General features: G+C 41.1%; 1 protein-coding gene across 8 annotated transcripts in view; it reads right to left on the bottom strand.

Annotated features, from left to right (window-relative positions):
- The window catches only part of DPF3 (double PHD fingers 3), a 178,127-nt gene that overhangs the window by 62,150 nt on the left and 88,586 nt on the right, over positions 1–27,391 (bottom strand). For 5 of the 8 annotated variants that reach the window (XR_007889587.1, XM_051620435.1, XM_051620437.1 and 2 more), the window contains 4 exons: positions 16,140–16,267; positions 12,252–12,347; positions 11,163–11,201; positions 7,463–7,541 (listed from right to left, as the gene is read on the bottom strand). Coding sequence is in view for 6 of the 8 variants with exons in the window: in XM_051620435.1 (XP_051476395.1) it covers positions 7,463–7,541; positions 11,163–11,201; positions 12,252–12,347; positions 16,140–16,267 (342 nt within the window). In the remaining 2 variants the exon portion in view is untranslated. Of the gene's footprint in view, positions 1–7,103; positions 7,146–7,462; positions 7,542–11,162; positions 11,202–12,251; positions 12,348–16,139; positions 16,268–27,391 lie in introns of all 8 variants that reach the window. The other 3 variants (XR_007889588.1, XM_051620436.1, XM_051620440.1) reach the window with 2 other exon arrangements.

The following is a 27,391-nucleotide window of genomic DNA, read 5'->3' as shown; positions in this document are numbered from 1 at the left end:
ATTAGAAAATATTAATATGACATGTAGTATAAATAAATAAAACCCAGTATAAATGGGACAAAGCAGTATAATGAGGAAACTAAAGATAACAGAGAATCTGCCTGAGTAGAAACAGGCTGAACAGGGAAGGAACAAAAAGCTATAGCAAATGGTATACTCAATGTGAACTCACATGGTGGACAAGGATGAAAACTCCTTTGTCATTGAAACATGACACAGCATTGGAAAGGAGTGTCTTGCATGTAAAAAAGGGTTACAAGACACTCTGTTAGGTCAGCCATCTCTGTACCTCTCATAGATATGTAACAGAGCAAGTTGCATAAATCCAAGTTCTGTAAGTAACTGTAAGTTACATGTAAATGAATCAACCATTCATCTCCTGAACTGCTTCTGCCCTCAGAACAGCACAATTTACTTATTTCTGGCCACTCCTACTTAAATAAGACCTTTTGGATATTTTTCAGAGGAAAGAAATACGCTTAGTAGATGAGCTGAAGAAAACACAGCTGAAAGAAGCCCCAGCAATTGTTTACAGCTATAGAAAGAAGACATTTTAATCCACTAAGAACAGAGGAAGAACTGTCAGTCTTGGATTACAGCAGAGAAAATTCAGGTTAAATAACTGAAGAAACCTGAAAATTCAAGTTTTGACAAAAGAATCAGCTTCTACAAAACACTATAGCATTGGTGTCTCTGGGTACATGCAAGGTTGCATTAGTCACTGATCCAGCAGAGATCATAGGAAGGTTTCAGTCAATTCTCTTTTTTGCACAAGGAATAGATTTGAATGCATATCTCAGCCTTAGAGGGACTTTGAATAAAGAGTACAATACAAACATGAGTTGTTATGCTAATATAGCAGTTTATACAGGAATATAACTAAAAGGAGACAAGGACATATTGGTAAAAGGAAAAGGAAGTAACAAGTCCTTCTAGAGATGGGCAAAGAAAATCTTCTAGGGATAGAGGGACAGGAAACAAAGGTGGAAGTGTCTACATAGGTAAGTCTCTGTGGGAACATAAGAATGAAAGCAGACAAATGAGGAAAAGGAAAGTTTATAACTTGTAGAGATTCAACACGTACTAACTGCTCTGGCTGAGGGAAGCAGACATCCGGAGTCATGAAGTTCAGGTGCTGCAATTGATTGCAACTTTTAAACAAAAAACAAGTATCTAGATAAAAATTCAGAGAAGTTTTGTTACTTTTTTTGTTTGTTTTGTTCTTTGTTTGGTTTTGTTGTTGTTTTTTAAAAATATCATATAATAAACAATATTCAAAGAGTAGAAAAATATTTTAAGAAGGCTGCTGTGGTAGAACTGATGGCTCCTCAGTTGATCATTTAACAATTACATCATTTCTTATTACATACATAGGTATTCATACATTCTTTTACTCTGTCCCTCCTTTAAAATCCACATGCCAAGTTTATTATGAAGAGCTGTGGTGGCATCTGTTCCACTTTTCTTGCTTGAGATCAGACACTTGGCTTGCTCCTCAAGCCCTACTTTTCACTGTCCTTTAAGGGTCTGCTCTATCTCCGAGCCCGGTACACAAGCTGTTGAGGTGTGGTCTCACAGAGCAGCTGACCCATTCAGCTACGTTACCGTTTCCACCCTATACCCATGTGACGCCAGGCTGCCCTGCCATTTGCATTATCCAAGTGTTTATCAAAAGGGAGCTCAAGCCACAACACTATCTAATACAACTGGTTTTCCACTTGCTGATTTGATTAAAGGAGGCATTTCATCATGGCATTAGCAAATTTGTCAATGCTTTGAATGGTTAAACATTTTATTCTGAATATACGATCAATGAAATAGGTGAAGTATTTCATAGAATCATAGAACTATTCAGGTTGGAAAAGACCTTTGGGATCACTGAGTCCAACCATCATCCCTGCTCTACAAAGTTCTCACCTAAACCATATCCACCAACACCACATCCAAATGACCCTTGAATACATCCAGGGATGGTGACTCAACCACCTCCCTGGGCAGCCTATTCCAGTGTCTAACCACTCTGTAAATTTTTTTTCTTAATGTCCAGTCTAAACCTGCCCTGTTGCAGCTTGAAGCCATTCCCTCTTGTTCTGTCGCTAACTACCTGTGAGAAGAGACCAGCACCAACCTCTCTACAATGACCTTTCAGGTAGTTGTAGAGACTGATGAGGTCTCCCCTCAGCCTCCTCTTTCTCAAACTAAACATTCCCAGCTCCTTCAAGTGTTCTTCATAAGATTTATTCTCTAGGCCCTTCACCAGCTTCGTTGCCCTCCTCTGTACTCGCTCCAGCACCTCGAGATCTCTCTTGAGTTGAGGTGCCCAAAACTGGACACAATACTCCAGGTGTGGCCTCACCCGTGCTGAGTACAGGGGGACAATCACCTCTCTACTTCTGCTGGTCACACTATTTCTAATACAAGACAGGATGCCACTGGCTTCTTGGCCACGTGGGCTCACTGCTGGCTCATATTCAGCTGCTTGTCCAGTAGAACCCCCCCTGTAGTGTTGCCTGGGGTTGTTGTGGCCCAAGTGCAGGACTCAGCACTTGGCCTTGTTGAAGCCCAGACCACTGACATGAGCCCAACAATCCAATCTATCCAAGTCTCTCTGTAGAGCCCCCCTGTCCTCATGCAGATCAACACTCCCGCCTAGCGTGGTGTCATCTGCAGACTTACTGATAATACACTCTATGTCCTTATCAAGATCATCAATAAAGATGTTAAACAGAAACGGTCCCAACACTGAGCCCTGAGGAACCCCAGTTGTGACTGGCCCCAGCTGGATTTGACTCCATTGACCACCACTCTTTGGCCCAACTGTCCAGCCAGTGCTTGATCCAACATATCATGTGCTCATCCAGGCCATGAGTAGCCAGTTTTTCTATGAGAGTTCTATGAGGAACCGTGTCAAATGCTTTTTGGAGGTCCAGACAGACAATATCCACAGCCTTTTCCTCATCCAATAGTCGGATCATCAGGCCATAGAATGAGATCAGGTTTGTCAGGCAGGACCTGCCTTTCATAAACCCATGCTGACATGGCCTGATCCCCTGGTTATCCTCTGTATGTCTTTTAATAACACTCAAGATGATCTGCTCCATGACCTTCCCTGGTACCGAGGTCAGACTGACAGGTCTATAGTTTCCTGGATCCTCCTTTCTGCCTTTCTTATAGAGAGGTGTTACATTTGCTACCCTCCAGTCCACTGGGACCTCCCCAGTTAGCCAGGACTTCGGGTAAATAAAGGAAAGTGGCCTGGCGATCATGTCTGCCAACTCTTTCAGCACCCTTGGATGTAACCCATCTGGTCCCACAGACCTGTGTGTGTCTAAGTGATGTAGTAGGTCTCTGACCACTTCCTCTTTCATTGTGACGACCTCATTCTGCATGCCCTCCCTGTGTCCTAGCTCATGTGGCTGAATATCCATGGAACAGCTAGTTCCACTGCTAAAGATTGAGCCAAAGTAGGTGTTGAGCACCTCAGCCTTTTCCTCATCCTTTGTTACTAAGATTCCCTTTGCATCCAATAAAGGACGGAGATTTTCCCTTAGTCCTTCTTTTGCTGTTAATGAACTTATAGAAACATTTTTTATTATCCCTAACAGCTGTAGCTAGTTTGAGCTCTAGTTGTGCTTTGGCTCTCTTAATTTTCACCCTGCATAGGTTCACTTCATCTTTATAGACTTCATGAGTGACCTGTCCCCTCCTCCAAAGGTCATAGACTCTCCTTTTGTTCCTAAGGTCCAGCCAAAGGTTCCTATTTAGCCAGGCTGGTCTCCTACCCCACTTACTGGTTTTTCAGCACACGGGGACAGCAGCTCCTGTGTTTTTAAAACTTCTTTCTTGAAGTATGTTCAGCCTTCCTGGACTCCTTTATTCTTCAAGGCAGCCTCCCAAGGGACTTTGTCAATCAGTCTTCTGAGCAGGTCAAAGTTTGCCCTCCAGAAGTCTAAAGTGGCAGTTTTACTAACCCCTCTCCTTGTTTCTCCAAGGATCAAAAACTCAACCATCTCATGCTCACTGTGCCCTAGAAGGCCTCCAACCTTTACTTCCCCCACAAGATCTTCCCTGTTCACCAGAAGCAGGTCCATGAGGGCACCCTCCCTGGTCGGCTCACTTATCAGCTGTGTGAGGAAGTTATCTTCCACATAATCCAGGAACCTCTTGGAATGTTCCCTCTGTGCTGTGTTGTATTCCCAGCAGATGTCTGGGAGGTTAAAGTTCCCCACAAGAACAACAGCAAGTGACTGGGAGATTTCTCCCAACTGCTTATGGAAAGCTTTATCCACCTCACTGCTTTGGTTGGGAGGTCTCTAGCAGACTCCCACAGTGCTATCAGCTTTATTGGCCCTGAACCTAATACAAACACTCTCAACCTCGTCATGACTATACTTGATTTCCAAGCTCTCATAGCATTCTCTAACATACAGGGCCACTCCACCCCCTCTCCTTCCCTTTCTATCCCTCCTGAAGAGCTTGTAGCCATCGATTGTGGCACTCCAGTCGTGTGATGCATCCCACCAGGTTTCTGCGATAGCTACTATGTCATAGTTTTCCTGGTGTATCATGGCTTCAAGCTCCCCCTGTTTGCTGCTCACACTGCATGCATTGGTATAAATGCACTTCAGATGAGCTAATGATTCCAACACCTTTTTTCCACTGTGGGCTCCATTTCCTACCAGACCCTTCTCAGGTGCTTCCATGATTTCTAAACATCTATCCTTTCTCTCAAATGAAACAACAGAGTGATTTCAGAGTATTTCATTCTACAAAACAAGCAACCAACCACCTTTTCTTAAAAATACAGGATGACATTTTGAGCTTTGAAAACCTTCTCCCATATAGAAATTCAGTATTTCCAGTCAGTTTTACTATAGGAATCAGGTTTAATATCAGAGTGTAGCTGAATGTCTCATCCAAAAAAGGCAGGCGTTTTCAGAAATAACATTGCTATCTTCCAACACAAGGGGCAGTGTCAGCTGGGTTCTGCTCTTGCATTATCTTACTGACACACAGACTAGTTTTTTCCCACAACCTTTTTATTACTGATGAAACCAGGTGATATATTCTTGTTTCCCATAAGTATGAATGTGTAACTATGAAAAAAGAGCAGAGTGGTTCTTCACCACAAATAATTTTTGTGCCTATGCAGCTAAATAGGAAAACTAATTTGGTCTAGATATGCTTTCTTCTTTGTGATCACTTTCAAAACTAAAATATGAGAACACTTGTAGAAAAGGCAACCTGGAGGCAAATCAAATAACATACAGAAAAAGCAAAGTGTCAACCCATTAAGGTAATTATTTATACCAATACTGTGACTGTGGGAATCATGTTTTCCCATTTTGACCTGCCTGTTTCCATGTGAAACAAAACTATCTGCCCAAAATATCTGCACATGAAGTACTGCAAACCAATTTCTACCCTACCTTGAGGAGATTGAGATTTATCTATAAAAATATTTAGCAAATAATTTCAAATAAAAAAATGATTCAAGAAATCCACCCAAGCAGGAAAGAGGCCTCAACTTAAGCCAATTATTGTATGCAATATTTCTACAGAAAGTTAACCAGGGCAGGCTATTACTTCAGGATGATGGCATTACAGTTGGGACCATTTCTCAGATATCTACAATGGAAAAGGAGGAGTCACTGTGTAAAGTCTGGATTCCAAATCTTCTTGTGACTCACCTCTAAGAATAAGTTTCCTAAAAATGAAAGGCATCAGCCAAATGAAATAGGAAAGTTTGTATTTCCAAAACCAAAGAGGAAATTTATTCGCCAAAATGTAAGCCAAGGCAAAATCCCAACAGCACAGCAATGTACCAGAGGCCTGACTTCAGCCCAGATTTCTGCTGCCTGCTTTGATATCCTAGATGTTTGATCTACTCTCTGCAAATCACTACTATGATTTCTGTTCTCTGTAAGATCCAAAAGTAAAGCAAGATCAGACAATAAACAGTCATGTTCAAAATTACTACCACTGATAAGTGTCTTTGGATTTAAAAGGATGTTCCAGAAAAGTGATAAAGCCAGTTATGCATGGACCAGCAGAGAAAAGCTGTGGATTTCAGCAAGCTTCCAGAGAAGCCTTAGAAGACACACTCTAGTTCTTCCTACACACAAGGATAGCTATTATCTACAGTAGAAATCTCGTGAGTCTTCATAGCCTAAAGAGCTCTTCCTCCTTGATCATGTGTTCAGACACATTCATGTACAGGTCTTTCCATTTCTACTCATGACCCTTAGAACAGTAACCTTAATGAAGCAAAATACTCAACGTGTCCATCACTGCACTGTGCAGAGTCACCAGGTCTCACCATAAAAGAATATTTCTGGATCACACTGAATAGGGTTCTCATGTACTTTACATGCTCCTTATTTTTTCATGTTTTTAAAAATAATCAGGAAATACCCCCATCGATAGACAAAGTCGATCTTTTAAGGTCAGCAACACTGCAAGACAGGTAAATAGTGGAGAAAGGGGGATTCTCATTTTCTTCTAAACTACCAAACATTTTTGGATCACAGAAGTGAAGACCTCCTGCTATTCTCGTGCTTCTATCAACTTTTGTTAGGTTAATGTCTTATAGGATAGAAGGCACCACTAGCACAAATTATTCCTGCATGTACACTCTTTAATAAACCTTCAGATGGGAGACCTCAAAAACAGGTGGGTAAGAGAAGTGCCCTTCACAGAAATGACACAGTGAAGCAACAAAGAACATCAAAATAAGAACAAAAACACCAAGGACTAAACTGTAAAAAAAACCCCACATTGTGTATCAAATATTGGACTCCTTCCTCACAATAAGACTCTGACACTATTCTTCCGTTGGCTGTGGTATAATTTTTCAGCTGGGGCAATGTCCTACTGCAGGATGTCAAACAGCATGGCCACATTCAAAGGGAATATTTATCAAAACAAAGCATTCCAGTTGTGTTTGTTTGTTAGGACAGCTCAACTCCTGATGATGTCATAAGAGTATTTTCTGAGTAAGGGATGATAATAAGACCTTCAAAATTTAGCCCAGTGAGATTTTAAAAGGACTGAAGGAAAGAGAACCACCAAATATATGAAGAGATTCAACAAGGGTGAAGTACCTTTGTCGGAGATTTTTGAGTTATGCTTTTGTTTGTAACTATCTGAAACAGAGAAAGAAATAAAGGTTGAATCTTACATGGGATAAAGGAAGACAAAAGGCAGAGAAGCCGAAAAAGAGAAGGAGAAAGAAAATGTAAGAGATGATTTATTATAGGGCAAAGGGAAGTGGAGTCTTGCCGAGGACTTAATTTTATTCCCTTCATGCAAAAACACCAGGAGCAGCAGCAGCAGCAGGTGGCAAACATGCAAGTCAGAGAGCAGCAGAATATTTTGCTGGAACGGAAGAGATGAAGCCCTGAGTGCACTGAGCTGGTAGGACCAGGCTGGAAGCAGAATCAGCTGTCTGAGTACTACTTACTGTCACAAACATAGGGTTTGTCATGATCATCCTGGGAGGCAGCATCATTCCGTCTCCTGCCACCTCCAGATCCCCGAGCCTGCAAGGACAAGAGGAATGTTAGCATTATTGCATCCCCTCCTCAGGTTTCCTTGTGCCCCTCACCCTCCTTTGAAAAATGTGCAATATGAACTAAACAAATCCTCATCTTCCATACAGGTTTGTCAAGAGTGGTCTTGACCCTTCATCTCCTAAGATATGCACTATGCTAATGGACCTAGTACTGAGTAGAGATCCCCTCCACAGAAAACCCAAACTGTTCATCCACAGCAGTAGGTCACTGTCAGCACATATTCAGTCGAGTATCATCACACATTCATTTCTGAAGCTGTTCAAATATCTTGCTTAACTGAATATGAATGAATGGATGAGCAGGTGTTAGAGTCTAAACATAACCATTAAATCAGCCAGAAAACAGGCCCCAAGTAAAACAGAAGTAAAGTAATTTCCTTTAATATTTTCAAAGAGAGGTTATTTGTTTAGTTGTGTTTTGTTTTGTAGCTGAAAAGCAATGTTTTGAATAGCCTTCTGGGGCAAAGATACTGTGGCTAATTGTAAAATTGAGCTTTGGTCAGTTAGTGGGAAAGATTAGGTAACATGGCTACAGAGAGCAGAGAATGGGAACTAGACAGAAAGGTCTCTCTGCAGTTCTGTGTTCCTACAACCTGCCAACCTGGCAGCCCTGGAAACTGAAAAGCTGTATTTCTCCATAGCACAGACTGCTCTGTCATGAGCTCCAGGGGTAAGAGTAGAATTCAGCATCAAAGCTACTTGGTCCTGACCCTTCTCAGCTGAGACACCAACAAGGGCACAGCTCATATCTGTCCAACAGTGAAGGCAGTGGTGTCAAACTGGATACTGAGCCAAGGCCTTCAATTCTTTCATATTCACTAATGTACAGTGTGTAGATGACAATAATTTTAGACTTGATCTGTATTTGAGGAAGTGATCTGTATGTGGATGGCTAGATAGCTCTTTATTAATTCTGCCAGCTACTCTAATTCTATGTAAAAGCAACAAAATTGTTTCTGCTGCTACTCTTATTATCAAACTATTGATGTTTCTCACCCTAGACAAGGCCACCTGACTCAAATTCTTCAAGCTTTTACATGTGAAAATAAGAATGGGACAGAGCTTCATCAGGTAAAGCTGGAGAAGAGTAGAAATTCTGAGAACATTAGTACCCCAGACACAAAGGGGTCATAGGAGCTCTGTCCCTCCTCTAAGGATTTGGGATTGAACTAACATTGAGCTGGATTCCATTTGACATCTAAAAAGAAGGAACAAGGAACAATTTTACACTGCCCTGCTGAAGTCTGACAAAATGGGGATTTATAAAAACTTCATACTTCGTTTCCCTGGGGTTGCTCAGGTCTAACTCTTAACACAATCCTGCAGGAAAGACATGGATTTGCAGCTGTCTGGATGGGGTAAATACTATTAGGTATAACAAGTGCAGCTCTTCTGCAAAGACCTCTGTACAGATGGCACACGCGTGCAGAGTGATATTTGTAAGGGCAAACTGAAAAGCAGTTTCACCCTGGAAAAAGCCCCAGCAACAATTGTTTGGTGGAAGCTACATTAGTGACCATATCACATAAAATCAGCTTACTGGTCTGCAGTATTTTCTCTGTGACTGCCAGCTCTGTAAACCCCCTCTGGGCTACAAAATCAATCCCAGGCTAGTTCCTTTCTTCCCGCACTACTGCAAAGTGTGCTGAAAGCTGAATTTCAGTCTATGGCAGTTCCTATACAACACTCAGCTTATCAGAGAGTCTTCACAGAGACAAGTCATTGGCCCTTAAATATTTCTGCTGGTACCTAGATTAATATCTAGTTTCCCTATCCTACCTGCTTCATTGGCTTTTCAGGGCTGTGAAAAAGCTGTAAAGTCTTTTTTTTTTTTTTTTTTTTGTCACTAGTCAGTAGGTCTGACTCCGTTTACACACTGAGAACAGATCTGTTGAGTAAGAAGGTACTATTTTTACATAGGCACCTTTCAGAATGGGATGGTAATTTAAGGTCTGTTGCTCGGAGTTTCACTGATCTTACAGCCAGCTGCTTCCCTTCAAACCTCTCTCTGCAGAAAGGCAAGGGTACAGCATTCATGTCATGACCACATGTCAGACATATTTTTTCATGCACTGAACACACAGAGGGAGATCTTTCAAGTCAATGACTTTCAAGGGGACCTGGGTTCCTAAATGTCTTCAGCGCCTTTGAAATTGTCTCACAGGGTATCCAGCTGATGAGCAGATGACCTGTACAGGTGCAGCTGCATTCCTCTCATATCTCCTGGCGAACTATCCTTCCTGGCTCCTACCGCATTCTCCCTGCCCAGCAAAGATACTAAAAGCACCTCCCATAAATCCATCTCTTCAGCCCTCAGTGTCCTGCCTAATGCTCCCAAGATTTCAGGGCTAGCCTTGAAGGGATAGTAAACCAAGCAGCTGCCCAAGAGGCACTAAACCAAGTGCTCCGTGCTCACTGTCAGCACTCCAGTCTCTTGGATTCAGCCATCCATGACTGCCTTCATTCCCCTTACAGGATGCAGCAAAGACTACGAGACTTGACGTGTGAGGCTTGGAAGCCACGGCACAGTAGCCTTGAAGCAGCCCAGAAGCAGCCAGAGAGAGTAGCCAGAGGGACAGATGGACAGTCTAAGATTAAAAATAAAATAACGCTGTAGGGAAAAGAAAGGGCATGTGCAATTTGGAAAGTCCAGAGCAGTAATTCTGTCACATTAATCCTGCATCAATGCTGTCAGTCCTTCTCACTCCTTCTTTGAACACCCAAAGGCCACACTCTGCAGAATCTAGTTTCCTATGCATGTCCTTCCCCTTTTCTGCCCTCTAAAAATAGCCTAACCAACTCCCTCCTTGAAACAAAGTGCTGCCCAGGATTCATGTCCCCTAATTTCAAATCCTTAGCTTCAGTTCCCTGGACTGGGTCAATCTCACATTAGAAAAGGGCTGCTTGAAGAGTGGCAAAACACTTGTGACCAGACGCAATTTGGGCTTTCCAGTTTTCAACAGCTAGGGAATCTGGCCCTAATTTTGAAGTCCTAATTTGTACCACATTTTGCATTGGTTATTGATGCCATCATATAAAAATGAAAATTGCTCTATTTGGCACTCTTCAGACTTTGCTTTTTTGCACTGAAGGAGGCCAGGGCAGTAGCAGAGCAGGAGTTAGTTGCAAGAAGAAGGCAAAAGATCCTGCTGCTCCTGTACTTAATAGGGGGCCATTTCAAGGGCAGAAAATAAGATGTAAATTTATGCTACAAAATGAGTGACACACCTAGTAGCCTCCAAATCCTTTCCCTACAGTAGCAGAGGAAAAGTGATGGAGTTATTCTGAAACAGTTTCCTGAATAGGGGAGTATAACTTTGCATATAATAATAACTTCAAGATTCTGTTTGTGTAGGCCTGGAATATATGAATACAGCAAATCCCCTTCTCCTGAGCAGTATATCTCTTTTAGCTTTTCATTCCCTTTCATTCACCCTAACGAACATGCACAATTTATGTGAGAACAAAGTATTAGAAAAGAGTTGTTAGCCTGGAATATTAGTTGATTGCTACAGTCAAGCTTGTATGCATGTATCAGCTCTAACTCCTGGTTTGGGTTACTGGTTCATACAAATTTTCTGAAACTTACATTTTTCTGGAAAATTTTTTTCCAGGTGGGGGTCTTTGGCTAAGAAAGAAAGAAAGAAAGAAACTGATTCAGGTGATTTTGAGAATAAGGAAGGTGAAATATATACTTATCCAATTATTAAAGTGCTTTGATCTTATATTAAAGGAATTAAGCTCCAAAATAAAGAGGAGCAGAAAACTGAAACAACACAACAACAGAAGAAACAAAAGAGCGGGTCTGATGCATAAGTACATTGCAAGTATTCAGTGTGGTTTCATGTCTTTCTCTTATTCAAAAGCTATTATATCCTGCTCATTTGGCCTAAAATGTGGCCCTTCTTGCTTGACTCCTAGAAACACATCAAAAGATACTTCTAGAGCTCCTGTGCCCCTGCAGCATCCACTGGAGGCAAAGAGAGATGAAAATGCTCGAAACTTCTGAGAATTGTGTTCACATTTATTTAGATGCCTAGCTTAAGGGGCCACCATTGCAAATGCTGATTCCAAGTTTTAAAATGTTGGCCTCGTTACTTAACAGGTGCCCTGCTGAAATAGTGAAAAGACATGTCAGGTGAGAGAAGGGACACGGACTCCCCTAAGGATAAAACATTGCCCATTTTAAGCAAATGGAAGATTTGCCACGGGCTCAAGAGGGCCAGAATCAGCCACAAAGTGCTACCTTGGAGAAAGCTGCAAAACCTATTAACACAGTTCAAGTTACTTTTACTAATTATTATTTTTTTTCTTTTATGACTGAATTTGTTGCTTCTCTGTAATTAGTAAATGTTGTTTTAAAGTAAAAGCATGGTAATAGCAGGATGTCACCATAATCACTACAGCTTAGGTTACAATTTTAAATACAACACTATAATAAATTTACCCCAACGTCTTCTACTCTCAAAATAGTCTTTTTTTCTTGGTAATTCACAAAAATAAACTGAGAAAATGTTAAGAACCTTTGGCCATATGACTGAAAATTACCTATCGTGACATACATCACTAACGTATATCCATTAACATACACTTTGCATATACAATACACATGAAAAATATATACTAGAAAGCAGAGGTTCACTTCCTTCTTTTCCATTCCAGTAAACTCTCCACTTACCCGTCCTCTAGGCCTATTCTTTCGTTTTGGAATATCTTCTTCCAAATCCTCTTCCTCATTCACTTCATCTGCATTTTCATCATTTTCTAAAACCCTCTGTGGTTGAACAATAAACAGGAATGGTTAGGGGAAAAAAAAAAAAAAAAAAAGATGACACACACAACCAATTGCTGTTCTTTACCACAGAGACTGCAGGTTATTAAATTACAGCTGATTAATGATATAATACCAAATCAGATCCCAGAACCCCTGCTTCTTTCCACTAAAGCAAAGTTTGCTTTCCTTTTCATCCTTGCTACTCCAGAGAGTTCTTACTAAAAAATACCACTGACATCAGCCAACTATGAAAAAAAGCTTCCTAAGATGTAACAGTGGCTCCACTGATCACCAGCATCCCATGACAACACAAATGTAACTGTGCATAACTGCAGGTCCTGTCTGCAAATTCTTTTCATGATATTTTTATTTTGGTTTCTTGCACTTTCAGTTGTCGTGCTTTCCTCTAATGTTGAGAAGACAGAAATCAGTGGTTTTCTCCTCAGCAACTCACAATTTTCTTTGTTTGGCAAAATTAGAGAAAAATCCTCCATATATTCCAGCATGTTTAGTGGATCTAGAAAGTCACATCTTTCAGGGCTTCCACCACAGGTGTCACTCTGTAATCTGGAAGCAGGGGTCTTGCTGCATGAGAATGTTGAGGAAGTACAGTTCTCATTGAAGTTAATAAGAACAGTAGCAATAGTTCCTTCAATTAATTATTTAATAGGAACAAGAATTCATCATCTCACAGATGCCCAGGCCAGGGAATTTCAATCCTTTTATCTTGATCTTTTGAAATGCAACCTCTATAGAATCACACACAGGCTGGCTGCCCTGAAAACATGCACAAGTCAGACATCACACAGACAAAGGCAAGACAAACCATCACAACACTCATGTGGAATGAAGTCCTGTAGGGATCCCCTCGACTCTTGGCATGTCTGCTAGACACACAGAAATGGGCCCCAGCCACTCCTGCCATTCATGGTGCAGTGCAATTTCATAAGGGACTTACCTGGAACCACTGATTTATCTTTGCCATGCCACAATTCATTTAAATCACAACATGCAGTAATGATGCAGATTCATATCAGAGACTTGAAACTGATAGGGAGGTTTTTCAGTCTTACTGTATTTGTCCCTTCCCTAAAATTTTTACTTAACAGCTATTTGAGAGCCAGCAGAGGGAGAACAGGAGCAAATCACAGTTGCTTTCTCTCCTTCCTACATACCTCAAGCACCAAATTCTGAATTTGTGTGAAGGAACACAACAGAAATTTGCCATTCTTAAAACCTGTATTTGGAAGACCAGTTATAAAAGTTTATTCTTATTTTTAAATCTCAGGGGGCTACTAATGAGGTTAGACCATCATGAAAAATTTCACGTAATACTTGAGTACTGAATACTAGAGGACTAAATACCGGAGGGTGTAAAATTTAAGCAAGTTTCAGTTCTGCATACGTAAATTATTTCTTCAACATTCATGTCATTCCATACATTAATTGACTTCATCTTAGGAAACTGAAGCACTTAGAAAATGTTGTACATGAGGAGACTAGTGATATGTAAAAAGATAAGCAAACTTACTGATTTGAGTGTGTATTTTCATGTTGCTTCATATCTTTATCTCCAAAAAACAGAGAAAGCTGCAACCATATCATATGTGGGTGGGAAAGAGCTAGTTTACAACCATAATACTACACAAAAGCAGTTAAGAGAAATTTTGCAAACCACTTTCTTTGTTTAAAATTGCAGTATCAATTTAGGAAAGGGATCATAAGCAACCAAGTATGAATTTGGTGACATTGCCAGCCAGGGTGATGACATTAATTCTTGATAGAAAAGGCATAGCCTTCCTGATGCATGGTCCATGGGCTATTCTAAGGCTTCTCCAGCAAACGATGGAAACACATATTCAGTACCTATTTGCTGCAGGGCAAAATCCTCAACCCTGTTAAATACCAACTATACAGCAAGTCCCAGTGACTGCACATATTTAGCAGGGGAAACCTTTACCCTTTTTAGCAAAGTAACTTTTCCTGTTCTTTATGCCTAGAACAGTTTCCCAGCCCTATATACTTCAAGTACAGCAAAGCACCAAGTCATCTTCTTCTGATAGAAACCATGAATTTGAGAGACTGGTAAGTGCTGGGACTGAGGTGGGAATTACAACAGTGTCCATCCCACTAGCTCACTCTCACCCCCACTGAGGCTGGGCCCTTTCAAGTTACAGCACAGCAGAGCATGCAAACAAACAATTAGGGAATTTGCATTCTCTTATTTGTCTTATGGATAAAAGGCACTGATCATGATTTTGACCTGGTACAGTCTAGCTGCCAGGTGATGAAGTACAAGCGGAAAGCTCTCTACTAGTAAAGGCTTTGGCAATTGTTGTTGTATAGGCAGAATCCAGATAAGTTGTCCTTGAATAATAAACAACAAAAAGACAGGCCTTTTGCATCTCTTCTGATGAAAGTAGCATGCAGGTGGCAGGTCACAGATACAGCAGTTAAGCTGGAAACTTTTTGTATATTTTTGCACCTCCTCTCTGCTCTGCAATGCCCAGAGTGGTATCTGTTCCACTGTCTCTGAAGCCTCTTTCCTTGGATTGCTGCTGGGGATAATTTGGGAGCTCAGATCACACAGCAACATCCAAAGGCACTTGTCAATCTCATAAGGATGCTGCACCATGACTTCATGTGACCTTGGAAGCAGGTATAAAAAGACCTTTAGGGCTCTCAGCATAATCGACCCAGATACACTACTGAAGAAGGAAACAGAGCTGGCCTCATGCCAAGTTCTTCCCCACTCCATGAACATGGGATGCTTCCTCTCAGATGGTCCTCCTTTACCTGAATCACTGGGAACAGGAGACCTGATTTTGCTGCCCTTATATGTGTGAAATTTCTATCAAATATACCAGTAGGACTGAGCTCCACATAATACAGATTTGATGCCCACACTCTTTTGTAACATTTAGCATGGGGCTGGCCACTGAAATTTGTACTAGTTTTAGGCATAGATACAACATGTTTCACCTCAGCTAAAATTACCAAGTCTGACACATTGCCAATGGCTCTTGCTAAAAATCACCAATATACTCATAGCACAATAGTGGTTTATCATCATCAAAGATGTGCTGCTGCTCCCACAGGAGAGGCCCAGTTTCCTAGTGATTTAAGATGACTTTACAAAGTGACATGCACTTATATAAGAACTCTTTATGCTAGCTGAATTCCTCCTGTGACAGACCCACTGATGTGTTTCTACTTTTAATTGTTAAAGGGTGAAATAGAATCTTGACAAATAACTTTCAATACACAATGTGTGAAAAAAGAAAATATTCATCATGCCTGCATCACTAATAATAATTGAAATAATTAAGATTAGAATATTTATTTATTTTGTTTGTATACTTCCTGAAGGTTTCTCAGTATAAAAAAAAACAAACAACGGGCAAGTCAGTGACTTTTTTTCTACAGCCAGCAGCTGTGAATTCAAATTCAAATCCATGTCCAAATTCACTTTAAATATGAGGCACTAAAATGCAGTTTATGGTTGGGACCCATCTCTGCTTTTCAGTTTTACATGCATTCATCTCATAGTTCCAACAGAGGAGCTGTGCAGAACACAGCCAGACGACCTAGAGTCTTGTGACAGGAGAAGTACGCGAGATCCTGAGTTCATTTTGAGCATCACAGTGTAGCACAATGGTTTGATAACAGTTTGATAGTAGAATGACACAGCTATCAATAGAGGCACTGTTCTGCCATAGGACAAGATCTGCTAGGCTTAGAGACAAATTGTAGAAACCAGCCCTGCTATCAGGGCACGGGGCTCTCCTTTACCTGGATTTCTTGTATAGTGTCTTCTTCCTTAGTGTCCGGTTTTTTCTCTATTCCCTCTCCACGCAGCAAGGCTTCCAGAGTTGTACTTTCTGAGGTGAACCCATCTTTTTTCAGAGGCAGATCAACTTCTGAAAAACAAAACACTGACTGTATGTGTCTCCCCAGACAGCTAACAAGCAGAAGGACATAGATGACAAACAGAAGACTGACAGACTTTCAAACTTGTTTCTATCTTAAATGAGAGTTCTTCAAGTTCTTTCAACCAGTAAGGATCCCCATACAGGATTCATTTCTTTCTCACTGAAAACCTGGTATCTTTGCAACCACTGGGAAAAAAGCCTGGACATATTGTACCTGGAGGAAATAACTGGGGGAAAATTCTTCTCTTTTATGTAAACTCCCTGTGCTTCAAATAAAAAACAAAATCAGGACTTTCTAAGGCACTGAAATAACAAATATGAAGATCTGATCTCCTGAAATAGAAAATTAGTTAAAAGCAATTTAGCATCTGTCACAGTTTATGTAGCACAGCTTCAAGCAGCATTCTTGTACACCAGGGCATGTTCCACATGTGGAGGAGCAGAAAGCCAGAGTGTGGGGCCAATGTTGAGAATTTAAACTGGAAAAACAGAGATGTGTCATGAATTTTCATGTAATATTGACTAGATAAAATCTTCAGTTAGTTTTACATGGGCCTACACCAGTGAAGAAACACCAGTCAGCACAGCTAGGAGCACAGAATCAAGCCCATAAACCAGCTCCCAGTCACTGCAGGAGGAGGCAAAGGCTGGCTCAGGGGCAGACCTGGGGCATGGGACTCCAAAGGCAGTGTGGGTTTATGAAGAAGCTTGATGCAACTTGCCACACAAGTGGAGGAACACAGCCTTATTGCCCTTCCGAACGCTGCTACTAGATGATGATGCAGTGCAGCAGACAAGCAGATACAGCAACTTAATTTTAGCAAGATGCTAAAATACACTTAGAGAAGAATTCAGTTTTCCTGATAGATCCTGGCCTCTACCCCACTCACGTAGGAGCTCGTTCAGAGCGACCCTATGGCAGAGAGACACCCTGAATATCTCTTTACCTGACAATGCCAGGTATGGATTTCTCAAGTACTCCCTCCCTTTTAAAATTAATTCCTTCCTCTAGGCCAATAGATTTATAAAAGAATAATGTACAAAACCACACTCACAAATCAGCATCTGGTGTCCTTATTTCACAGCTCTGTCTACTTCTCATCTTTTAGCACTGTGTTGTGTTCCCTGGTCTGACTGAAACTCCCTGGCTTTCTATTATTGTGAGTTGTAAACTCTGCCGGGCAGAAATTCCTGTGTTTATAAAGCCTCAAATTACTCCTGCAATCCAAATAATGAATGGCCACTTCCACCTGGGACAGTAAAGTAAAATCTGTTTCTTGGGGGCAATTGCATCCCCGGAATATTTTTGTACTATATATGAAAAACTTTAAGCCAGCAAATGATTCAAGGTCCCTGATCAGTGCTTCTCCAACATGCTTGCTCAAGTCTTGTAAAGTGAGAGAGCATTGCTCAGCCAATAACCACAGAAAATCCAGCAAAAATTCCAGCAAAAGCTATTCTATTCATGGAGGGAAAGGCTGAGTACAAACCATGCAGAAAACCCAAACCACTGGGATTTTCAAAAGAAACTCCCAGGACAACCCACACAATGGGATGGGGTCAACTGTGAATTGATCCCCCTTCTCATCACAAGGACGTCTATTAAATCAGGGCTCTGTTCTCAACATTAATCTCTACACACCCACCCCATTATGCCACCTTCCCTAACTTCTCCCTTACTTGAGCTATAAAAAAGACAGAGAAGTCAACAGAGAATCATACAGATTGAATTTCCCTGCATGAACTTCTAGTACCTCCCTCTAGATGCTAAATCGAGACATTTCAATAAAAAGAAGGGATTTTAGACTTGATTTATGTGCAAATTCCAACACTTGAATATAAAGTCACTAAGGAACCTCCATAATCATCTTTGGCTGTGGGCTTGGCTACGTTTCAAAGTCCTGTGCTTAGGTGCAAAAGTGCATTTATTCTGTATTTAGAACTCTGTGGGACTACAAAACCCAAGGGATCGTCAAACATCCAGCAAGAGAAGAAGCTTCAAGCAAGCTCAAGGGCATTGGAAACAAACATGTCTTCACTGGGACAAGATATGCCTGTCTCTGGGTACTAATACACTCAGCAAATGAATGCATTAGAAAAGGGAATGAGCAAGGAAGGGGTGAGGGATAAGTAGAACATATATGAAACTAAAACAAATCCCTGTTTGTTCCAGAGTTATTGAACTTTAGGTCAGAGGAAAAGGTAGGCTTCATGGTCAAAAACTGGCAGCTGTCTTTAACAGGCATGTTTGTTTTTTGTGGTGCTCCTGCTTCCCACCAGCAACACCCAGGAGCCTTTTAATCCAAAACTGTCAGAACATTTTTTAATTATTAAATTCCACATCCCACTGACAAGGCAGTGTGAGGTAATACTCTTATTCCCAGTTTATGGATGGAGAGGTTGAATCACCAATAAGTTAAGCTAGTGAGCAGGAAATTCAGAGGAAAGAGACTCAGGGCAGCTGCCTTCCATCTGCCCACTAAGCTGACTGCTATTCAATTCCTTCATTTTCTTCTCCACTGGTAGCTTCTAGGAGTCCATTTTCATTCCTAAGTAGCTCTAGAAAGTGAGAAATGGCAGATGCTATCAGATCTGGAATGTCAAGTTTATGGTACAAAAACTTTCAGAGGTCCAAAGACAACATGAATTCAATCTTTGTAATGAATTCAGTCCTTCCTGGAAGATGGGTAATCTGTGAAGGATACAGTAATGACAACAGGAAATTACATTTCCCAACCATTTTTGCGTCCTCAGAGATAAAAGTACTCAAAAATCTAAAAGATAGTTCAGTTAACCTAAAGAAATAAACACTACTAGAGATTGTTAAATTCCTTTCACTAAATCCCTAATATTATCTTTCCTATTGAATTCTCCAGGGTTTTCCAAAAAATGCTAAAAAACTATATTTTCCTCTTATGCCTGTTCCCTAAAGAAAACTGAGAAGTCAACTCAACACCTGAAATGTAGTATTCATGTGAAAGATCAAGGCTTCCCCCAGACTATGGGAACTGCTGTACAGATGCAAAGCAGGGTCTGTTCCACTCACTGTCCTCCTTATGAAGGTACCAGCCAGAGTCAGGAGCTTCAAACAAGGCCAGAGAGAGACTCTTCCAGGCTTGAGAAATTAAGCTGTGACCCCACACCTGACTCTGTTTGCCCTGATATTTGTTGTGCTACACTATGCAGTCAGATCAGACAGTGTAGAAGGAGGTGTGTCTGGAGAGAAATGCAAAGAAAATCAGCTACCCTAATACTGTATTTCATCTCTGACATGATCTCAAACAGGTCAGTCTTGAGGGAGAAATGCAGTATCACTTCCAGTTATCCTAAATCTGGCTCTAAATCTGGAAATACACAGAGTAGCCCAGCGATTTCTGGATTTTGCTACACTTTTACCCTTGGTGTTTTCCCACCTGAGTGAGTTCAACAGTTAAATTATGGTTGGAAAGAAGAAGTGTCTCATCTTATTTATTGCCTGCCCCCTTGTTCTTGCTATGAGATGGGGGAAAACAGAAATTCCTGACCAAACTTTTTTTGTAATTTCTTTTTATTCCTCTCATTCGGGGATAAACAGTCACAATCTTTTCCATTACTCTGCTGTAGAAAGTTTCCCACAGTCCTGTCAGACTTCTCTGAACTTCTTATTCCTCAATAATCTACCCAAGATGGACCAATACCATGCCTGATGTTTTCAGATGAAACCATGTTGTCCATTTAAAAAAATGCACTGCAATATTCTTTCTGTTACTCCTCAGGCAGCGTCCCACAGTGTCCGAGCTGCACAATAAGCAAAATTAGTAACCATGTAACAGGGATAAGAACTCTCCATAAGCAATACAGTCAAACACTCAAGTAACAAACTAAAATGTCCATCCCACTGCCCATTCACCAAGCACATTCAGATCTCCTCAAGGAGGCCTGCACAGATCTCCCTAGCCATGGTGACTAAATAACTTTGTAGTGTGTGCAAATCTTTGCGGCTTACAAAGTATTCCCTCTCTCCAGCTTGTTCATTAACTCTATTGCACACCACTGGACCCAACACCAAACCTTGATGCACCAGCTCTTAGTCTTTTTCTATAATGGAAGTTCTTTGTTTCATATTGTTCTTTGTTTAATGTTTTATTCTAAAAGTTTTGATCCAAGACAATGCTTTATTTCTCTTTGGAGGCCTCCTAAATACCAAAGGTCTTCAAAAAGTCTAAGCAAATTTCCAGCCCCCTTATCTATTAGTCCATATCAAGCAAATAATTATAAGAAAGTAGTGAGATGTTCTCTTCCTTGGTAGGAAAAAAAAGTAGTCAGTTAGAACCTCCTATATCATAATTTCCCAGGTGCTTTACTGCTTATACCTAATTACTGTTTCGATCAATTTCTCAAATGTTCGTGTAGAATTTATGGGTCTTTAAATCCTTGAATCCCATCCAAATCCTTTTTAAATATAGGTAATAATATTTGCTACCCACTAATTGTTCTAAATGCTTTATATTGTAACTCCTAGTTTGTATCATAAGCTCTTCTTCAGACATTGTAACTGCAAAGAACATAATCTTTATTACAAATAATAAATACTAGTAAACGCACTATAACTAAAAGCTCACTTTTCTCTATAAAAATTTTAAGAAGGTTTGTAGATAGATTTCCTTTTGATTAGTATTGCAAATGCAATAGCATCTGGTTAGTGTAGGAGACACAGGAAATAGTCAGAACCATACAAAATGGAAGTGTCAAGTTAACAAAAATCATCAATGAAAAATAAAATGTTACTTAAGAATTCTTCCTGTTTTAATAAACCATGGTATTAGTGGTGTCACAGCTAAATATTGTTCATATAGTGTAATTCAAATATGTGTTTGTGAATATAACTAACATTTATGTTTCTTAACTTGGCAGAGTCCCTTTCATAGTGATTAAATTAACATGGTTATTTCTGCTCACCAGCTCAGTGCAGCAAATTCTTTGGTCAAGGTCCTTAGACCGTGGTGGTAGGATCTGAACGAGCACCCACGCCAGCATCATTCCTGTGTCTGTTTTCTATTGAACTGCTGCCTCCAAAAAAAGGCACATTTTCACAAATCCTACAAAATGGTGGGCTTTTTCAAGTTCTGGCTCAACAAAATAGCTGCAAATTCCTGTCCTTAAATATGCTACACTTGGCTTTCAACACATTGGGAGCTAAGCAACTTTTCAGTGTCTCTTTGAAACATAAATTAAAAACAACCATCCTTTTTTCTATACAGTGCAATGTATTTGTTTTACAATGGATCATTTCCATCTCCACAGTAGCAGCTGCCACCCAAGCCATCATCTCTGTGCACTCGTAAGCAGCTCCATTTCCAGTTCTAATTTGGAACAGAGATACTTATTGGGTGAGTTCCAGCATGATCTATCACGCCAGAGACAGCTACTATGCAAACCAAAGCAATCCGGCTTCCAAAAAACCTCTTAGACAAACACTGACTTTGCACATAGACTCTTGCGTTTTTGTTTCTTAGTGCTGTTTTTTGGGAACTCAGAAAGTGCCAGAGGAAACTATATGTTAAGAGTCCATAAAGTGCTGTTTAAGATGGATAAATCCAAGGATATTACCTTAATAAGCACTAGCTCTTTAAAATCATATAGGTGGTCTAAAAAAGCCACCTAATTCACAGCAAACAGAACTACTGCTGAGTGAATGCAGCCACTAAGCTCATTAAGAGGATGTGGCAGGATGTGTCTGAAAGTGCAGTGCAGTGGCTCAGCAAGCAATTAAATCCCATGACAGTTTAAAATGAGAATCTATCAGTGTCACAAGAGTGTGAAGCCTCAGCATCTCCACTGTTCCCACCCCCAGCGTGTTATTTATGATGGTGTATTGGGAACATGGGAAGTCAAAAAGATTATAATGAAATATGCCATATAAAAACCAGATTAAGCCTGCTCTTCTTTGGGGAAATATGCAGAGAGAGAAGCTGTCTGTTAGCTGTCGAGTTTGCAAAAGATACCATCTTTTGGGATGGTGCTCTCTGCCAGCAGACAGAGTGCCCCAGGGGAAATGGTGGTGAAAAACCCAGACAAGCAGCATCCATCCATCCATCATATGCTCATCTCCACATCTCCAAGGCACAAATATAGCATTAGAGTGCAAAGGGTGGGGGCAGGGGGGATGGAATCCCTTAAGAAAGAAAGAGGAGACAATGCCTTACGTGATAGCTGCTGGATTTTGTAGCTTTTTTTGTGCCTGCACAATTGGACTCCCCTTCATTTGTTTGTTTGCTTGCTTGTTACATTCAGGGCCAGTACAGTGATTTGTTAGTGTCCTTGGAAGTGATGCTCTCACAGCAGTGACCAGAACCAGGTACACTAATGGCAGGGCTCTGCAAGCTTTTTTCATAAGCATGTCTCTGTCAGCATAGCACAGCATGGATCTTCAATCTTCCTGCAGTTCTGGATCTTCAAAACTCTTCTTTCACTGCACCATCTCCTGCTATCTCAGGGGCAGATGCTCACATTATTACTGTTACACTGCACTGTTATCCTGACCTTCCACAGTCCCTGCTATCCCAGCCTGTTCTCCCAAAACTACTGCAATTCAGCACCCATCTGTAGCAAACTTCTCAGTGCCAGTTCTACACTTACAATCCTCTCCAATCCTGGTCCACAGGACCTCCTGCCAGCCCCAGTCCTGGACTTCCCCTGAGACTCAACTACTGATAACACAGATTCACAATGAATCCATAAGCCAAACAAATGCCCCTAGAGACTAGTAAACATCAAATTCACTTGGTTTTTAATCCAAGCCAGATGCAAGAACACAGCATAGTTGTGTTGAAGATTGTAAAGCTACTCCAGCAACTCCTTGTCTCCCCTGCCAATTCCACCCTCAAACCTCATGTATATTATTGTACTCTCAAGGTAAAGAGGGCCATGGTGAGAACAAGAATCTCACTAAAGAGAATGATAAACCAGCTTTAGAAGCAAGACTACTTAAAAACAAGACAGTATTTGTTTCCTCAGAAACTAAGAATTTTGTGTGGAAATAATAGTTTGGAGGACTACCTGCCATTAAGTGAAAACTCTCTGGGCTCAAGCCATGGGATTCCATAAAGCTCCAAAATGAATCTTAGTAAATACTTGTTGCAAATTTTAGGCACTAATGAGGTTTGTTCTACAGAGCACTAGGAGACTGGAAAATCCCAGTGTCTCCCTAGCACCTCTTCCTGCAAAGCTGTCAATCTTATGGTGAGGTTGTGGAGGAGCAGGGAGCAGTGGGAGAAAGGAAAGAGATAGAAGAAGACAGAGGAAGCTCTGATATGGGAGGACTATACCTTTTTATTCTTCAGCCTGGGTGAAAAATGCAGAAAAATCAGAGAACAACTTTGACTTTTAAGATCAGGATCCAGTAGATATCTCCTATAAGGCCCTAGCTAAAATACGTCTCAGGAGGCTACAGCACAACAGGAGGGAGAAAGAAGGCTGCAGAAAACAGCAGAGGCGTAAGGTTAAACATTGTTTAGGTTAACTTATCATCAAAATCTGGACTTGACAAGCAGCTGTATTTCTTTGGCAGAGTAGAATGCCCCTATAAAATCTCTCAATAAAAAATAGTAATAAAAAACAAAAACAAGAAAACCTTTCCCATTGGTTTTCTCTCTGAAGTTCTTTACAGATTTATTTCTCAGCACAGATATAAATCATTGTCACATATAATATACCGTACCTGCTTCTCAAAGACTGCCAAATTAGAATATCAGGTTAAATTCTGGATCAGGTAACTACCCTCAGGGCTCAAATTATAAAAGAATATCTCCATTCAATAACATTATTCTAGCACTCATCTGTGTCCTGGTCACTCTTGCATTTGCGTTCTAGATGGGCTTCCCTGCACCAGGCAACACTGTAGGCAATATCGATGCACGAAGTCTGGGTAACTATTACAATTTAGAGAACATTCCTGAGTACAAAGTCTACTCCTTTGGGCTCTGTAACACCCTAACAAGGTTTCTGGCCTGTTTGGAGTAAGAGAATAACTTGATCTACCTGTCTGCAGGTGGTCATATAGATACACTCACCCAGATGGATGAGCCTTTTGACCCATCAGAAGAACCAGTACCTGATTATTGTCCAGTAACCAGACAGCTATCAGCAAACATCTGTCACCCCCACACCACACAGCTGGGCCACACTCTACAAATGGCAACAGGCAGTGGATCTCCAGTGCTTCAAATGTACTATTTCCATATGTTACAGAACTGAAAAAACTCATACATAAACCATGCGTAAAACCAGCCATGCTGTAACCTTGCTGCAAATTCTGTGAGATTCTGCACAGCTTCTCTTCTTCCTTATCGAGGACAGTGGAGGGGATACCTTTAGTAACAGATAAATCTCTGTAATGCAGTTATCTCTCAACTGCAGTGCACAAGCATCCCAATTAATTCAGCCTGGGCCTAGCAGAGCCGGCACTAAGCCAGAGCTGATAAACCTGCCAAAGCCAATCTGACTCCTGCAATGATTCTTGGGAACCTGCTCTTAGCCTTCTCATGCCCTGCACTGAGGGGGGTTATTTGCTCGAGCACAGTGTTCAGCTCTGGCTGGCTCCACATGCCCACATGATAAGGCAAAAGTGAGACCCTTCAAAACCCAAAGTGCTGGGGAGCAGGCAGAGACACCCAGTCAGCTCCGAAGGCATCAGCAAGGATGTAGTGGGGCTTATTAGCACCGCTGATCCAGATTACAGGTGTCCTGGTCTTGATCCTGCATGTCTGTCTGCAAAGCTCCCACTTGCAGGAAGACAATGCTCTGTAACCCAGGAAGGCCAGGGAAGCAGGACAGCCACATACGCATGGTCCAGTGTCTGAAGAAGCCAGCCATGCCAAGCATAGCTGCTCCAGCATCCCTGGCTGGGTGAATATCTGCATAAACCACTGAAGAACAGAGAGGCCACAGCAAAATGGCAATGATTTTAAGATGGGATAGGAAACAATCCCCCTAGATGCTGCCCTTGGCATCTCTGCTGTTTCACCGTGTGACACTGGGCCAAAATCTAACAAAGGTACCCTCTGCTTTTCCATCATCTGTCAAATGGAGATAGTCTTCATCTATCCTCTAGGGCTTGGTAGGGCTTGTTTAATATTCATAGGCATTCAGGCATTCAAATAAAGTGCCCCAAAAATGCAAGGTGTTCTCACAGATTCTCACAAAGCCAGGTTTAAACACTTTTTATTTTTTTTTCCAGCCAAGAAAAACACTGAAAAAGTGAGACTGTTTCCACAGATAGCAGATTTCAGTGGCCAATTCACAGATTCCAAGGAATGAGGACAATATTTACTCATATGGTAAGATGCATCTGACAGATTGAGCTATATAATTGAAAAATGTTATTATAAGAAGGAAGGCTTGTAATAGAAAAATGGTATGAGATGCTAGCAGGTATCCTTTCAGAAATGGAAAAGAACAAAGCAAATAATCTACTGAGATGCTCAGATCTCTTGCCACCAAAAGGCAAGAAATTCCAAGAGGCCTATAAAGTGTTTAGACAAAAAGGTGAACTCCAGAATTAATAACAGAATGGTAAACAGGAAGATTAATGGCACCAGAGAAAATGCAGATGGTGAAGACCAGCCTGCAGGCTCAGCAAGATTCTGAATAGGGAGGGGGGAAAAGGCAAGGTATAAACAAGGTGACCTTCAAAGCCATGGGAATGCCTGCCAAAAGGCCAGCCAGAGGGCATCCCAAGACACAGATGTGCCATCTGGGGTAGGCTGTCTCATAACAACATGAACAAGATTTGTCTTTTTCAAAATTTGCAGGGAGGCAAAAAGGGTAGCAGCAGAAAATACGACCATTCATTCAAAAGGAACACAATTAAATGCAGAGGTTGGAAAGCAGTGCTATCTGTGGTGTAAAGAAAATACAAACGAATTGCCTGAATATCCCCACTCAGAAAGGTCTTGTGCCCACTTGTAAAGCCTGCTCATGCAAGACGAAGGGGAGGATAAACTGATTTTTACTAATCAAATGTTTTCCTTTGGGTTTATGCTTTAGGTTTATAGTAAAAGGAAAACAAATAATTAGAAACAAAAAAAAACCCAAACAAGCAAACAAAAAACCCCCACACCTCAGGACAAATTGCAAAGAAGCTCTTTAAACCTATGATTGTATAAATTTTTCCCATCTTGGCATAAGTCTGTTCACTACAGATGGCATATTTGGGTGGCAAGCAGGTAAAGATTCCTCACACATTTCTGTGCCCAATATCTGCTTTTACAGAGTTCCCTTGCTCTGTTCCGGTGCTTAGTTGGGCCTTGAACCTCCTAGGATGCTTCACATATACTTGGGAGTTCTCAGTTCTTTGCTTACAGTAAGAAGTGGGAGAGAAATCTACCACAGTTCTGCAGAGGAGCCTGGCTCTTTCAGACTCCATGCTTAGATTTTTTAGGTCAGCCAGGAAAATTAAAAAGTAAATGCAATCACTCCTTTTTTTTTTAAATAAACCAATCAGGCACCACAGTGTTAATCAGACCAATGCCATATCTAAAGAAGCCTTCTACAAAATAAGCCAAACATGTCCTGCCATGATATCCAGAGGCAGGAATTTTAGGAGAAAATAGAATAAGCAACCACATTACAGCTCACTGTGGAAAAAAGCAGACCAGAGCTGTGGAGTCCAGCAGGTAGTGAATTCACATATCTCTTTTCCTTCTAACCTGTACATCAAATTTGAGTATGTCTGGAAAAAACTGGCCTGTCAGTGCTGAAATCAGTTAATTCAGTGCTAAGTGTACAAGCATATTTAGCTGAATGGTTTTTATTCTGATGGGCTGCATATCAACTGCAATAAAGATACTGGCATGAAGATTGGAGTGAGTCCAGAGGAGGGCCATGTAGATGATCAGAGGGCTGAAGCACCTCTCCTATGCAGACAGGCTGAGAGAGCTGGGGCTGTTCAGCCTTGAGAAGAAAAGGCTCCAGGGAAACCTTATAGCAGCCTTCCAGTACTTGAAGGGGCTACAGGAAAGCTGGGGAGGGACATTTTACAAGGGCTTGTAGTGATAGGACAAGGGGTAATGGCTTTAAACTGGAAGAGAGGAGATTGAGGTTAGACTTTTTGAAGAAATTCTTTATTGTGAG

The sequence above is a fragment of the Apus apus genome, chromosome 5 (genome assembly GCF_020740795.1).
Source record: "Apus apus isolate bApuApu2 chromosome 5, bApuApu2.pri.cur, whole genome shotgun sequence".
Classification (NCBI taxonomy): domain Eukaryota; kingdom Metazoa; phylum Chordata; class Aves; order Apodiformes; family Apodidae; genus Apus; species Apus apus.
The sequence above is the reverse complement of the archived record's forward strand: the minus strand, read 5'-3'. Positions and strand labels throughout refer to the sequence as shown.